Here is a 14111-nt window from a genome sequence, read left to right as displayed (position 1 = left end):
CCTGAATTAATGAAACAGACCACCACCTAGTTAAGGGTTAATTTGGAGACAGGCTTTTAGAAGCAAATCAGAATGGGTGGAGGGGACAGACAAGTAAATAGCTGAGACTGAAAACCTTGGTGGTTGGAAAACCTTGAGTCTAGACGCCTCTGGTATTAAAAGTTTATTGAAAGTTAGAAAAGTGATGATTCAGTAGGGGTCCTTATGACCTATGTGTTTTGTAGAAGTTAGTTATAAAAGATCAGCTAATAGAGTGTACTTGGGAAGCCATCTTAAGAAATGTTTTTTCCTAACACCCTTTCTCCCCGGTGGGTGAGCAACTGGTCCGTGCGAACCTGCTGTTAATTACTCAATACGGTTTCAGATGTTAGGTAAATATCTGGGATGTTCTAAACCAGGGGTCTCAAACACGCGGCCTGCGGGACTATTTCCTGCAGTCCGCCAAGTGGCCCATGCGCACCTCCCCCCCCACCTCCAGGCCAGGGGTGGGCAAACTACACCTGCGGGATTGCCCCCCTCAAGCCCTGCACTGCTCCCTGAAGCAGCTGGCATCACGTCCCTGCGGCTGGGGGAGGGGCGGGAGAGCAGAGGGCTCCGTGTGTTGCCCTGGTTTCCAGGCACCGCCCCCCCCCCGCAGCTCCCATTGGCCGGGAACAGGGAACTGCGGCCAATGGGAGCTTTGGGGGAGGTACCTGGAGGCGCGGCAAGCAGCGTGTGGAGCCCTGCGTCCCACTCCCCCAGGGGCCGCAGGGACATGGTTCCAGCTACTTCCCAGAGCAGAACGGAGCGGGGCCGGCAGCCTGCCCTGGCCCCAGTGTGCGCAGCTGCCACCCCTGAGCCCCCGCTGCACCCCAACCCCATGCCCTGAGCCCTCTGCTGCATTCCACACCCCCTCTGCACCCCAATCCCCTGCCCTGAGCCCCGTCTGCACCCCAACCCCCTGCTGCACCCCAACCCCCTGCCCTGAGCCCCCTGCTGCACCCCACACCGCAACCCCCTGCCCTGAGCCCCCTGCTGCATCCCACATCCCTTCTGCACCCTGAGCCCCCTGCTGCACCTCAACTCCCTGCCCTGAGCCCCCGCCACACCCCTCATGCACCCTCTGGGGGCAGGGAGGGGGCGGAGTTGGGATGGGGACTTCAGGGAAGGGGTTGGAATGGGGGCAGGGAAGGGGTGGGAAGAGGCAGGGCCTCATGGAAGCTGGGGGCAGGGCTGGGGGCAGTGAGGGGAGGGTGTGTCAGTGATGCGGCCCTCGGGCCAATGAACTAGCCCTCATGTGGCCCTCGTGGTCATTTGAGTTTGAGACCCCTGTTCTAAACCTATTGCATATGTCTGGGTGTGCTTAAATCTAATAAACTTCAGTGTTAGATAGAGCACGCTGACTTGCATGAGTCTTATCAGCCGGAATTGCTGTATTCCCACTGATTTATTCCTGACAGTGCCTGGAGTGAATAGTGAAGTTGCCCCTGTTGTGGGTTCTGAAAACCCCAAGTAACAGCACCAAATAGCAATCCAGGAAAACAGGGGGGGCATGACGCATGTCACTAAAATCTACCCTTCTGATTCTGACCCTTGAAAACCTGAATAGTCACGACCAAAATGGTCCAGTGATCCTGATCCCCACAAAAGCCAAGTGCCATCGCACAAGCTATCAAATCACTACTGCGAACAGAATTTAATAATAAACATTGGGGAAATTTTAAATGAGCCATGATCTGCCTCTCTCGGACTTTGTCACTACCTCTGCAGCTAACCACTGAAAGGAAGGGTGGAGAAGTTGGGGCCACATCTCTCTTATAACCTCAGCCTCAAGTATTCAGTACTATGAGCGTGCTGTCATGTCACCTCATCTGGCACTACTTTCACCAGAGCTCCCAAAGCTCAGAGGGGCGGGGCTGGGGATCCTTCCAGAAGCCACCTCGAAAGAAGAATAGTTCACTGCATTATGGGCGTTGAACACAGTAGGTGGTTTCTAGGATAAGGTAAACCTACTGCACAGAAGCAGCAAATAGGGCTTCACTGGAAGTCAGAATTAGGCAAGGAACAGATGCCAGAAATACGGTATTGGAACGGTTTTAAACCAGTTTTCAAATGATTGGATAAACATCAGAAAACACCAAGCTACCTTTCTTTTCATTTCATTCAGCCAGGCATTACAGAAGAATAACTTCCATAGAGATACAAAGACGGCACACAAAGAAAAGCTGCTTCTTCATTTCTCTACCAGGCATTTTCAACTGAGAGTTTCCAAACCGAAACGTTGGCGGTGGCCCCTTATTCATGGTCATTTGCATTCACCAACGGGACAGCATTCAGAGAACAGCAGTTTGGCATGAGGCTGGAAGGAACGATTTATGAGGAAAGATGAAAAGAACTAAAATATCAGTAGTTTGGCTAAGCAGTGATTAAGGGGCTCATGACAACAGACTACAAATATTTTAAGAGTATCTACACCTAAGAAGGGGAGGAACTAGTGCCTACATAATATGGGGATCGTTCCCCACACATAGTTACAAGGGAGTGTAACCAAGAGTAATGAGATAAAACCAACATATGGAAGATGTAAGCTGAATATGAGGAAATACTTCCTGACACAGAGAGATGTTTGCCAAGATTTTCACAAGTGAATAATGACTTTGGGTGTCCCAATTTTGGGGTTCCTAACTTGAGATATCTTACAGGTGCTGGTTTTCAGAAAGGATGGAGCGCCTGCCCTCTGAAAATCAGACCTTTTAAGATGTCTTAAATCACTTATCATTATGAAAATCTTTGTCTTTAGCATATTAGTCTCCAAAGGGCCCCTTTCACTTGGGACTTGTAGAAGTAGAATGGAAACACTGGAAACACCACGGCAGGTCAAAATCCTGCACTAGCAGGGAGAGCGCTTTTCTACCTACAGCGTCTAAGGTTCTAGTGGGTAATAAGAGAAAACAGCCAATTTGAGCTGTAATAATTTCAGAGTTTATGCTACAAATATGCAAATGAAGACAATTTAGGCTGTCAAAGTTTAAAGACAGATACAAGACTTAGGAGTCTGGGAGCGTTATCCAGCTGCTCATCTGGGGCAGCAAATGACAGAATTACTTCTCTTCATCCCAGAAGTCATGTATGACAATACTATTGGGCACATCGTGAAACTTGGTTAGCTTTGAATGTAAGCTGAGCAGACCGGGCAAGGTTCCCACTTTATATAACAACAACGATGCTGACTAAGAAATGCTTTGAGGGGGAAAAGAGAAGAGATGTCAAAGGATTATATGAATGAATATACAGGAATTTGTCATATCTTATCAATACTCCAGCTAAGGGTTCGGGAAGGATGCATCATCTAAGCTTCATTTTCAGTCATTTAAAACAAGGAGTAATGGTCTCAAGTTGCAGTGGGGAATGTCTAGGTTGTATATTAGGAAACACTATTTCACTAGGAGGGTGGTGAAGCACTGGAATGGGTTACCCTAGGGAGGTGGTGGAATCTCCTTCCTTGGAGGTTTTTTAAGGTCAGGCTTGACAAAACCCTGGCTGGGATGATTTAGTTGGGATTGGTCCTGTTTTGAGCAGGGGGTTGGACTAGATGACCTCCTGAGGTCCCTTCCAACTCTGATATTCTATGAAAACTTTCTCCACAAGACTTTTGTTTTTGGGGGTGGGGCTCTGATAGTTCTCATGTTTGGTCTCAAGCCCAGAAAAATTAAAAAAATAATCTTCAAAATGTATTTCGCTGCTTGACTTATCCAAATGTGAGGGGAAAGCTTTGTCAAGTGTTAAAAGGATATTTCAGACACTTTCTCTGCTTTATAGCTGAAAACTTTTAAACACTGCAAACTAGGCAAGTACCTCATCTTGAATGAGGATGAGAACTTTTGCTTTTAAATTTTCTTCTCAAGAAATCTGGTTTTAAAATATATTTAAAAATATATTAAATTTAATATTTAAAAAAATCATAGGAAGCATGTATTTTCTATTATTTTCCTTAATTTTAGAGAGCAACACAGAATTTGGTTTTAAATGTGCTCATTCAAACATTTACTGAAAGCCTGATTTAAAGTCCACCAACAGGTGCCTTACCACTGATTGCTCTGAGCTTTGGATCAGGTCCTACATGCTTAATCAAAAACATGTTTACAGTTTGGAAAGGACCTTGCGATCTTGCTGAAGCAAATATGATACAATCAAACTTTTCTTTAATGTTTCTACTTATACACAAAGTGCTTTATTATAAATAGGAAAATCAATAGTACAATACATTAAATAAGAAGACAATGATAAAAATGCATATATTTGTGCATGATAGGATGAAAAATTCTGCGTCACAGGAAGTTGCAGGGATAGTGGCTGTACTACAAAAAGGAATTATCAGTGGTAGTATGATAGCTAGAGAGTGAATTCTTTTTTCAGTTGTCCTATCACCTCTGGATGCATGCGTACCTTGCTCAAGAGGATTCCTCATTACCACAGGTAATTCTTTATTAGATACTAATTTGGAGTTCAATTCTACAGAAATGCTTAAATAGCAGAACCCTGTAAGGGAAGAAACTTTAAGTGTGTTCGGCATAATGCTTAATTTGTTCTTAATCCTACAATCTGCAGAAAAGTTAAACAGGACAATGCCAAACTCCTATTGGTAAGAGACAAAGCAGCTTCAATTAGAAGATTGTTCTCCTTTGCATGGGGATTAAATAGTTCTGTGCAAACTGGTTACCCTGGTCAGTATTTGGAAGCACAGCTTCACCAGGTTCCTTTTGTTATTGGTGCACGTGACTGTGCACTGGTCACCCTGGCATTGCAGAATTTTTTTAATTCCTTAGTGAAGGCCAAATGGGAAAATATGAATTACGGTTTGTTACTTCGTAGAATGGAATATGTGACTCACACAGTCTTGTGTAGGATGTTTTTTTTCTTTATCCCGACTTTGGTATGATGCTTGAAAAGTGAAATTTGCAGAGGGGTTTTGCGTTGGCTGGTTTTTAGTCAGAAATTTATTCCTTATCCCCTCAACGATAGCTGGAGGGGCGTGATTTACATGCTGTGGCAGTCACTACAGGTTGTTTTATTTGTCAGGATTAGTAGGCCGTAGTTTTGTGCTCTGACAGATTTGTTATTCATTCTAATCCCATTTCTGCTGAATATCGGGCACAGCCGTGTCTGGTGGTGGCAGAATGGAACGCCTAACAGCAAATGAATACAAAGTGTTCTGTGCTGCAAACTTTATCCATTTTTTCTGGTGGAAGCAGTTTTTACCCAGGAGATGCAGACCAGAAAACTCAGCTCTGCAATCAAAGTAGGCATTTACACATGTATTCTCTGCAGCAGCTGTGTGAGAAAGGCATTTAGGATTCCCAGAGTTTGGATCCCCATATTCCTGGGTCCAGGTAAGAGGGGTAATCTTAGCATATTGTAACTTTCACATCATTCTTTATACTTAACAGGTCAGTAAGACCTGACAAGAGGCTGCGTAGAGGTTTGTGTATATTTTTGTAATGTTGCAATGGGATGGGGAGGCTAGAATGGACCCGCTGCAATAATTTGGCTATGAGGGGCATTATTACGGCCTCTGCTCGCCAGGATGGCCAAATTCTGCTGGTGAACACATTTGTCTAAACACTTACTGCAATTTATGACTCAGCACAATATTTTTAGGCCAAACTGGCTCCTATACATATTATTTCCTTGCCTACGATCACACTTCAGCCACGATTCCTTATCCCCTCTCTACATTTGTTTTTAAAGAGTTATTTGTCCACACAACAAAATTATATTCAACTAGTTTAAGATTTTAGTTTGCACGCAGGTCCAGCAAGTCAGGGTTCAGGTATCCATGGCACAAGGGAAAATAATTCCATTTAAAGCGACAGCAACTGAATTTGATATTTGTTCATTATCCTTATTATTAACATGTATACTTCAGTAATACCTACTGAGCCCCATCAGGAGTGGGGCCCAAGCACTGTACGAACATAAGATGGTAATGCCCCAAGTGCCCTGTAAAAACCTGGCCTTGAGATGTACTTCTGACGTCTTCTCAGTTGCTCAGTATTTATTGGAGAGATTAACTACAGACATAGAAATTGATAAACTTTCCCAGTATGTTGAACAAAATAAACTGCTAATCAAACATCGGTTTGCCCGGTTGCTGACCAGCAATTCTCTCCTCTATCTGCCATCTCTACTCTTCACTCAGGGTATGTCTACACTACAGGATTAATCCGAATTTAGATAATTCGAATTTGGGAAACAGGTTGTATAAATTCGATTGTGCGCGGCCACACTAAGCACCTTAATTCGGTTTTTAACCACATTAATTCGGTGGTGTGCGGCCACACTACCCCATTAACTTAAACACAGTAATTCGGTGGTGTGCGGCCACACTAACCCTAATTCGAATTAACAAAATCGATTTAGGCTCTACTCCGTTCGTCGAGGTGGAGTACAGAAATCGATTTAAAGGGCCCTTTAATTCGAATTAACTGGCTCTGTAGTGTGGACGGGTGAAGGGTTAATTCGGATTAACGCTGCTAAATCCGAATTAATCCCGTAGTGTAGACCAGGCCTCAGAAGAGAACACTAGATGTAATGGGATACAAGCGCTCCATTGCTAAATATTTGAAAGGCTGCTATAAAAAAGATGGTGAAAAATTGTTCGCTCTTGCCACAGAGGGCAGGACAAGAGGCCATGGGTTCAAACTACAGCACAGCAGATTTAGATGAAATCTCAGGAAAAACTTCTGAACTGTAAGAACAGTAGGAGTGTGGAACAAACTGCCTAGGGAGGTTGTGGAAGTTCCTTCACTGCAGGTTTTTAAGAGAGGACTTAATAGCTATCTGTCCTGGATGGTTTAGACCAGAGGTCCCCAATCTATGGGGAGCAGGCAGGAATGTTCGGGGGGTGCAGCTGGAGCCTGGGCCAGTCCCCACGGGGGTGGGGAGGGAGCGCCACCCAACTCTGCTCCTGGCCCTGCGCCCAGAGTCCTGGCCCTGCCCAAGATCCGGCTGCTGGCCTGGGGCACCGGCTGCTGACTTCAGCCCCTGGTGGAAGCTCCGCTCCTGCCCCCACCTCCAGCTATGACCCAGCCTCAGCCACCTTACCCTTGTCCGCATCGCCTCTCCCTTCGAGAGCCTTGGCCCCGCTCCCAGCCATGGGGCGGGGGGGGGGGGGGGGAGGGAGGCATGGACAGGGGTAAGGGGAGGGGTGACGTAAAAAGTTTGGGGACCACTGGTTTAGACACAACAAATCCTCCATCTTGGCAGGGGGTTGGATTGGATGACCCTTGCGGTCCATTCTAACCCTATGATTCTAGGCGGGCATCATATGCAGTACAAGAAAATGTTGTTCTGCAACATGCTGTACTGTTGTTCACACGTTAATTAAAGAACAAAATATTTTATTTTACTTAAATATTCTGAAATAAACTTTATTTAACAAAATCCCTAAGTCAAATATAGTGAAGTGGCAAGGACACAACATACAAAGGTAGGCCAATCCTACCAGTCTGTCTGTGTGAGAAGCAATCAGAACCATTCTAATGAATGTTGTATTTAAACTTTATTTTTAATCAAGATAAACCAGGGAAAAATATATCTCAGACAAACTTTCATGAAAAGCTCGCAAGAGCCATGAGTTTAGACAGGGCCTTATTTTTAAAAGGCATCTCAAACGGGGTAAATGAATAGTTTTGCTTTTACAATATGCAAAGAATAAATCTGAGAGGAGACACCAAGTTTTACTGTTTACTTTTGTGCCAAATGATAACTAGCCTTCAAGATTAGAGATGTTGCAGCTTCTTTTATTATTAAGTTACAACTTTACAAAAACGGCTCACGACTTTTAGGTCAAAATTGAAAATGTGAGAGTTTCTTGTTTCGAACCACACATTCCTTTTCTGGGACTAAATTTTGCTCCATTCTCATTTTAGTCAGTCAATTCTTCCCACTCCCGCAACAGTGACAGAGGAAAAACAAATACAATATTGTTTGGTACAGTACTAAATTTTTATACAAGTATTTCCCACAGCTGTGTGCAGGGCTAAAAGATCACATACAATTATAAAGAAAGAACAAAATCTTACTTGAAGTTCTTGATAGTTTACTCTAGGTAAACAATGAGCAACGTAAGCTACTTTCCACGTTAGATGGCTTGAAACTCTCAATGTTAACTACTAAAGTAAGTTTCATTTTAGAGATTACTGAGCAGAAGCAATCCATTTTCTATCATTTCAGAATTTATTGTAAATCTTCCTACCTATCAGAAGTGCAGCCTGATAGTGCCAATGAGCCCAGGGTTTCTAGATATAACTTGCATTTTAGGATAAGCATCAGGATCTATATTCCTGACTTCAAAGGGCTCAGCGCTATTCTATATAATGTCAGGAACCCTGAGGGACAGCTAGCCTAGCCAGGTAAACATTTCAGAGTACAGTCATAGAATCACAGAATGTTGGAGGGACCTCAGGAGGTCATCTAGTCCAACCCTCTGCTCAAAGCAGGACCAATCCCCAGACAGATTTTTGCCCCCGATCCCTAAATGGCCCCCTCAAGGATTGAACTCACAACCCTGGGCTTAGCAGGCCACTATTCAAACCACTGAGCTATCCCTCCTGCCCATATAAACTCCCCAGCACTTACCTATTTAACCTGTGAAAGCCAATAACCAAAAAATGGCCAACTTTGTTTTTATCCCTTTTGAGACCAATGTAGATTTAGAACACAAGCAAATTGATTTTTCTCTAGAAAAATACCCAGTAATTTCATGGGGTATGTAAGGAGTATTGGATGGGGCTTGCAAAGATTTTTTTTGCGGGGGGAGGAATTGGAAAGTTTCAAACAAATGTCCTTTCAGATTGTCATTAGTTTCATGCCTACACAAAGTTTCCCTTCATAGAGCTTTTTGAAGGCACACATTTTTGAGGAAAAAAATGGTCTAAGACGACTCATTCGAATAACTTCTCTTCTATAGAAGTGGAGGACTTCAGATTTGTAGGTGGTTAAAGCACTGTTCCTTTTTAATAACTACACAATACTCTTTACAGACTTACACAAAGTCATTTGTGATTTATGCTGTTTCATAACTGCTGTCACATTATCTACATTATTTCAAAAGCAACTTTAAACAAAGATTCTTTTATTTTAAGCCATTGTTTGCATTACCTTCATAGAAACACACATTTTTTCCTATTAATTTTGTATAATTTGGCAAACATTGATTTTTTTCTGTAATTCTAAAGAAGCTTGAAACTAACATCATCATTTTATTTAGCTGCAGTGCTGAGGATGTCAACATATCTCTGGAAAGAGGATATGTTATATCATTTGTATGCCCTCTGATGGCTCTGCAGAAAATGATCACACCACATTTTTTTAATCTAGGTCCTACATCAACTATGCTGTTTTAAAATAACCTTGCTGAACTGCTTTCCCGCCATCTCACCCCAATAGCTCGTTGGAATCTGAAAACGATTACAAATTAAAAACATTGTTAGGAATATTTATTTGGCAGCACAAAGAGGATGACATGCTGTCCTTTTCAAGTCAATTGATATTTTCTGAGATGACTTGCAGTTTGGAGCAGAAAAGTTCTTGGTCAATCAGTACCAAATAAAGCACTTCCGTAGAGTCACAGATTTTAAGACCAGAAAGGACCTTTAGGATCATCTATTCTGACCTCCTTCACAACACAGGCCAGGGAATTTCACCAAATGATTCCTGCACCTAGCCCACAACTTCTGCTTGAGCTACAGTATGTCTTTTAGAAAGACAACCAATCCTCTTCTAAAGTCTTCAAGTGATGAAGAATTCACCACATCACTTCATTAAGAGTATTTCACTGAAGTTTATTGAATTATGGATATTAAACTGTAACCAAGTAAATGACGTATGTCATAAGCTTTACCACAGAACTCTCACTTTGCCTGGGTTAAAAAGCACAGCATTGAGTTAACTCTCTTCCATTTCTCTTTCAGGCAGGGCCCTTTAAAAAACCTCTCCAGAGCCCATCCTAAGTACCCGTCAGAGTTGCCACAAAACAGCACACGATGCACCTTCCTCTCAGGGAAAGCGTCTAGCCTTCTGCATTGCCAGCCTCTCATGCCTGGCAAGGGAAGAGCAAAGAAACAGACTCTCTGCAAGGTGACATATTTCAATGACTTTGAAGAAAGATAGCAGCTTCATCTTAACCTACTTTTTGTACTGTTTACTGGAATGCTAGAGAGGTCAGCTAACGTCTATAGATTAAATTATAGTTGAAATATTTGTTGACGTCATTAGTTCTAGATATAAAAAAGAAGGTGATTTCACCTCCAACCAGAGCTCAGAACGAGCATGGCCAGGCTGCGCCGTCAGCCATCCCATGAGTAAAAACATGTAGAGGTCACTCGAAGAAGGAACAAAGCGTATGTCTACAATGCAATTAGACCCCCGCGGCTGGCCAGTGCCAGCAGACCCAGGCTCATGGGGCTTCGGCTAATGGGCTGTTTAATTGCGGTGTAGATGTTTGGGCTTGGGCTCTGGGACCCCCTCCACCACACAGCGTCCTAGAGCCCAGGCTTACCCTAAGATTCCTTGGCCCTCCTGTTCCTCCCTCAGGAGGGAGAGGGTGACAAGACTCCTCCTGGGAGGCAGCCCAACAATACAGTATACAGGGTACAAGTTGGTAAACGTGCATGTGCACTCCCACCCCTCTCCCAAACAAGGGAATTCAGCCACTCAGCAAAAGGGAGATCACCCAAGAGTGGGTGGGGCTATCCCAGAACTACCCAGGAACCAAGTTTAAACACTGAAGTAACTTCAATGGAGATGCTACAGCAAACTGCTATTAAAAGTAAAGGGATTCCATCAAATTTTAGTGATAGTGGAAAGAATTTAGGGAAAAGAATTAAAATTGCTTTTTGCTCCTTTATAGCTTTGTAACTACACTCACATCACCGTTCAGCACTTCATGATCAGTATCAACGTAACAAGCAGCCATTCATACACAGATGTACATCAGGGACATACAATACAGGCTCTTTCTCTATTCTTTAGCCGAATGTTTACAAAAGCTCAATTTCAGTCTATTTTTGTCCACCCGTCCCTTCAAATACCAAACAATTTTCACTCCACTCTCTCTCAAAAGAGAGTCTGGCTTTTTCTTACACAGGATGTAACCTAAAGATCTTACCAGAACTTCAGGAATCACAGCGGCAGTAAGCTGTTTGTCATTGACCGTTGTATCTTTAGCTAGCATATATATTCTTTCAGCTTCAGAAAAACAAGACATTTCAAGTACAACAGCACCTGTAACAAATGTATTTAAGTGATTCTTTAGTTGCAAATAAACTAGCTTAATATGAAGTTAAGATCAGGAAAAACAGATTACCATGAAAGAAAATAGTTTTATGGTACTTAAGAAAATATAAGAAAGTCATCCAACTGCAATAAACTAGTTGCCAAGAATGCAAAGTCCTATTTGTATTTAATTCAAAAATCCATCAGCACAGAAAAGAAAGGAAAAACCAAACCAAACCACGTGGGAACATTGTTGAGAAAGATCCACACACTAGTGCTGGGCAAAACTGACGGGGTGTTACAAAAATTAGAGTGGTCAGAGAAAGAATATAAAAGGCGCTTAGATATCTGAGTAGGTTGGGAAAAAATCCATCTAGTAAGAAAAAAAATTCAGGCAAAAGAAATCAGCTGTTTAGTGTGAACGAAATATTGGAACCAATAATGCCAAACAAAACGAGGAAGGACGATGGCTAACAGGTTAGCTATGAGCTTGCCAAACAGTATCGTGGCTAAAAGAAAAAAAAATCTATGGAATTTTGGCTGTTTCTTAAGAGCCATCATACCATGGTCCAGGAAGGTCTGACTCCCAGCTAGAGCTTCCCACCCCATTGAGAGAGTCTCGGAAATAGAAAAATACTAAGGAACTGAACAAACTTCAAACAGCCATAAAAACGATTACATGGATTAATTCATGAGCAGAGAGCTCTGTAAAACACCTACATGTAAACTGGATTTAAAACAAACTATGGATAAGAGGAGGATCATAATCTACAATTATTTTCCATGCTGCAAATACAAAAAAGGGAAAGGAGTTGTTCAAAAACATCCCAGGGGGTTCCAATGGTCTTTATGAGGGAAAACATCGGCAGTAAACACGGGCTTTTGGGTATGGGTTAATGGAATGCAACTGGGCAAAGGAGTATCTAAACAGGATATCAGGAACATTTTCTGAAGATTATTATTGTAGGCCTTAACCTCCCAAATTAAGTCAATGACGCCCCACTAATGCAGTCATTTGAAATTGAGATTGGACAATGCATTTGAAAATAAACTTTTATGAATCATCATTTGGTGGCAGATGGATAAAAGCTAAAGAAAGTCTTTTCTATTTCATGGTTGAGGATACGAAGAATACAGATGCGTAGCTGTCAGGTTGCAGCACTCCTAATGCTAAATGTTCTAGTGGTTTTGGAGGTGTTTCTTACTTCCCCAATTTCCCTCACCCCAGGATGAAATAAACCTCATTCTTTAACACCAGTAGCAAAGCAACATCTCAAAGAAAACGTGTGTGTTCAGTGGAAGAGAATCTAACAAACTGAAGTAAGAATTTTCCAAAGATAACAGATTAGCCTCATCCCCTCCAGTGTACTTATTAAAACCAAAATGCTGGATCTGTGAAACACAGAGCTTGAAATTCCATTTTTTTAAGTTTAACAACAGAAACAAATTCCAATCTCTTATTTTTTAAAAGAACAAAATGAGAAGAGGATGTATGGTATTGCCTGCAACAACTGACTCTCCTAGCTGCTTGAAATTAACATTCAAAACTCACTTTTAACAGATAAAACTTCATCACATTCATACAAGGAATGAAGCCACCTTATAAAAAAGAAAGTTCTAATAAAATATATTGTGGCTTATATAAATATGCTACGATGTTTTACATCTGATTTTTAAAGACTTTTTCTTTAGATGATAAGATCTCTAATATATTCTTTTATCTTCGAGCTTTTAGCATGTGACTGAATTTCTGAAGTTGGTATGTTTTTACAATACTGAACTCAGTTTAAAATGTTAGAGGCTTACCTTGCACTGAGTAAACATGACTCAAAGAAAGCAGATTTGCTGCAAAGATTAAAAGAGAACGTACGTCAGACTTTGGGTAGATGAACAGTAAATTTTAAAAGCACTGATTTCAAATCAAAAACTTTTTAAAATCGCAAAAAAACAGATAGCATCCCCAATTAACACTTTCCCTCTTCCAAAGTCACCTTAAAAGTTGGTGGTTGTTTTTCAAACTTTGTATAAGTAAAAAACAACTTCCCCCTGGTGTTTAACTTTGAAAAGTAAAAGCTATATGAAAAGATAAATTTCTTTACTGTAGAAAGGTACAAAGTGAATTTTCAGTAGTGTAGATAGAATATATTCGCTGTAATAAAGACAAAATTGTTAAATGTACTCCCCCCTTTTCACTTCTGAATTAAATTGTGTTGCCACAATTTGAACTAATATAGCACACAAGCCATATGACAGGTAGCGTTAAGGTATCTGTTAACGTCCTTCAATTTACCTTCTTAAAGAAAGTTAAATCCCAGGTACTATTCTTGGGAAACGATTAATATAATCTTACATATTCTTTGATAAAAAACTGACTTTCAGCTAGTTACTTTTAAAGAGAATGCACTCATTTAGAATTTAAACAGAAAGTAATAATACTTTTAGAAAAACAGCTAAAAAGGTCAGTGTAACCAAATATATATATAAAGGCAACCCAAGTGCCTTACTGACCATCCTCTGAACAAAAAGCAAGCTGTCACATACATTTTTATTTCTTACACAGAACCGTCAGTATGTTAAGATAAATACAGCCCTGCGCAGATACAAAATTTGTATCCGCATCAGATTTGCAAAAATGACCCACGGATATAAAGTGGATATCCACAGATTTGCAGAACTTTGAAGGTAAAAGCAGAGGGAAAATGTCACTATTTCAGATAAAACGTAACAAGAAAAAAAATAGTGATTTTTGCAAGACAACATTTGCCAACAAAGGGGTCACAAATATACATAAGCAAAATTGGAAAAGAAGGAACACAATTTTACTATAGCATGTTATTCTACACATAGGAGTAGAC

The 14111-nt window shown here is 41.6% G+C and overlaps 1 protein-coding gene across 1 annotated transcript in view; it reads right to left on the bottom strand.

Moving 5' to 3' along the window:
• Positions 1-14111, bottom strand: part of LOC112111174 (diacylglycerol kinase theta) — a 95080-nt gene that overhangs the window by 23894 nt on the left and 57075 nt on the right. Inside the window, exons 14-15 of the mRNA XM_026663337.1 lie at positions 13063-13101; positions 11150-11265 (exon numbers count right to left, since the gene is read on the bottom strand). Coding sequence (XP_026519122.1) covers positions 11150-11265; positions 13063-13101 — 155 coding nt within the window. The remainder of the gene's footprint in view (positions 1-11149; positions 11266-13062; positions 13102-14111) is intronic.

This window comes from Terrapene carolina, unplaced genomic scaffold, assembly GCF_002925995.2.
Source record: "Terrapene carolina triunguis isolate 2854851 unplaced genomic scaffold, T_m_triunguis-2.0 Scaffold33356, whole genome shotgun sequence".
Taxonomy (NCBI): domain Eukaryota; kingdom Metazoa; phylum Chordata; order Testudines; family Emydidae; genus Terrapene; species Terrapene triunguis.
Note: the sequence above shows the minus strand (reverse complement) of the source record. Positions and strands in the feature narration are given on the sequence as shown.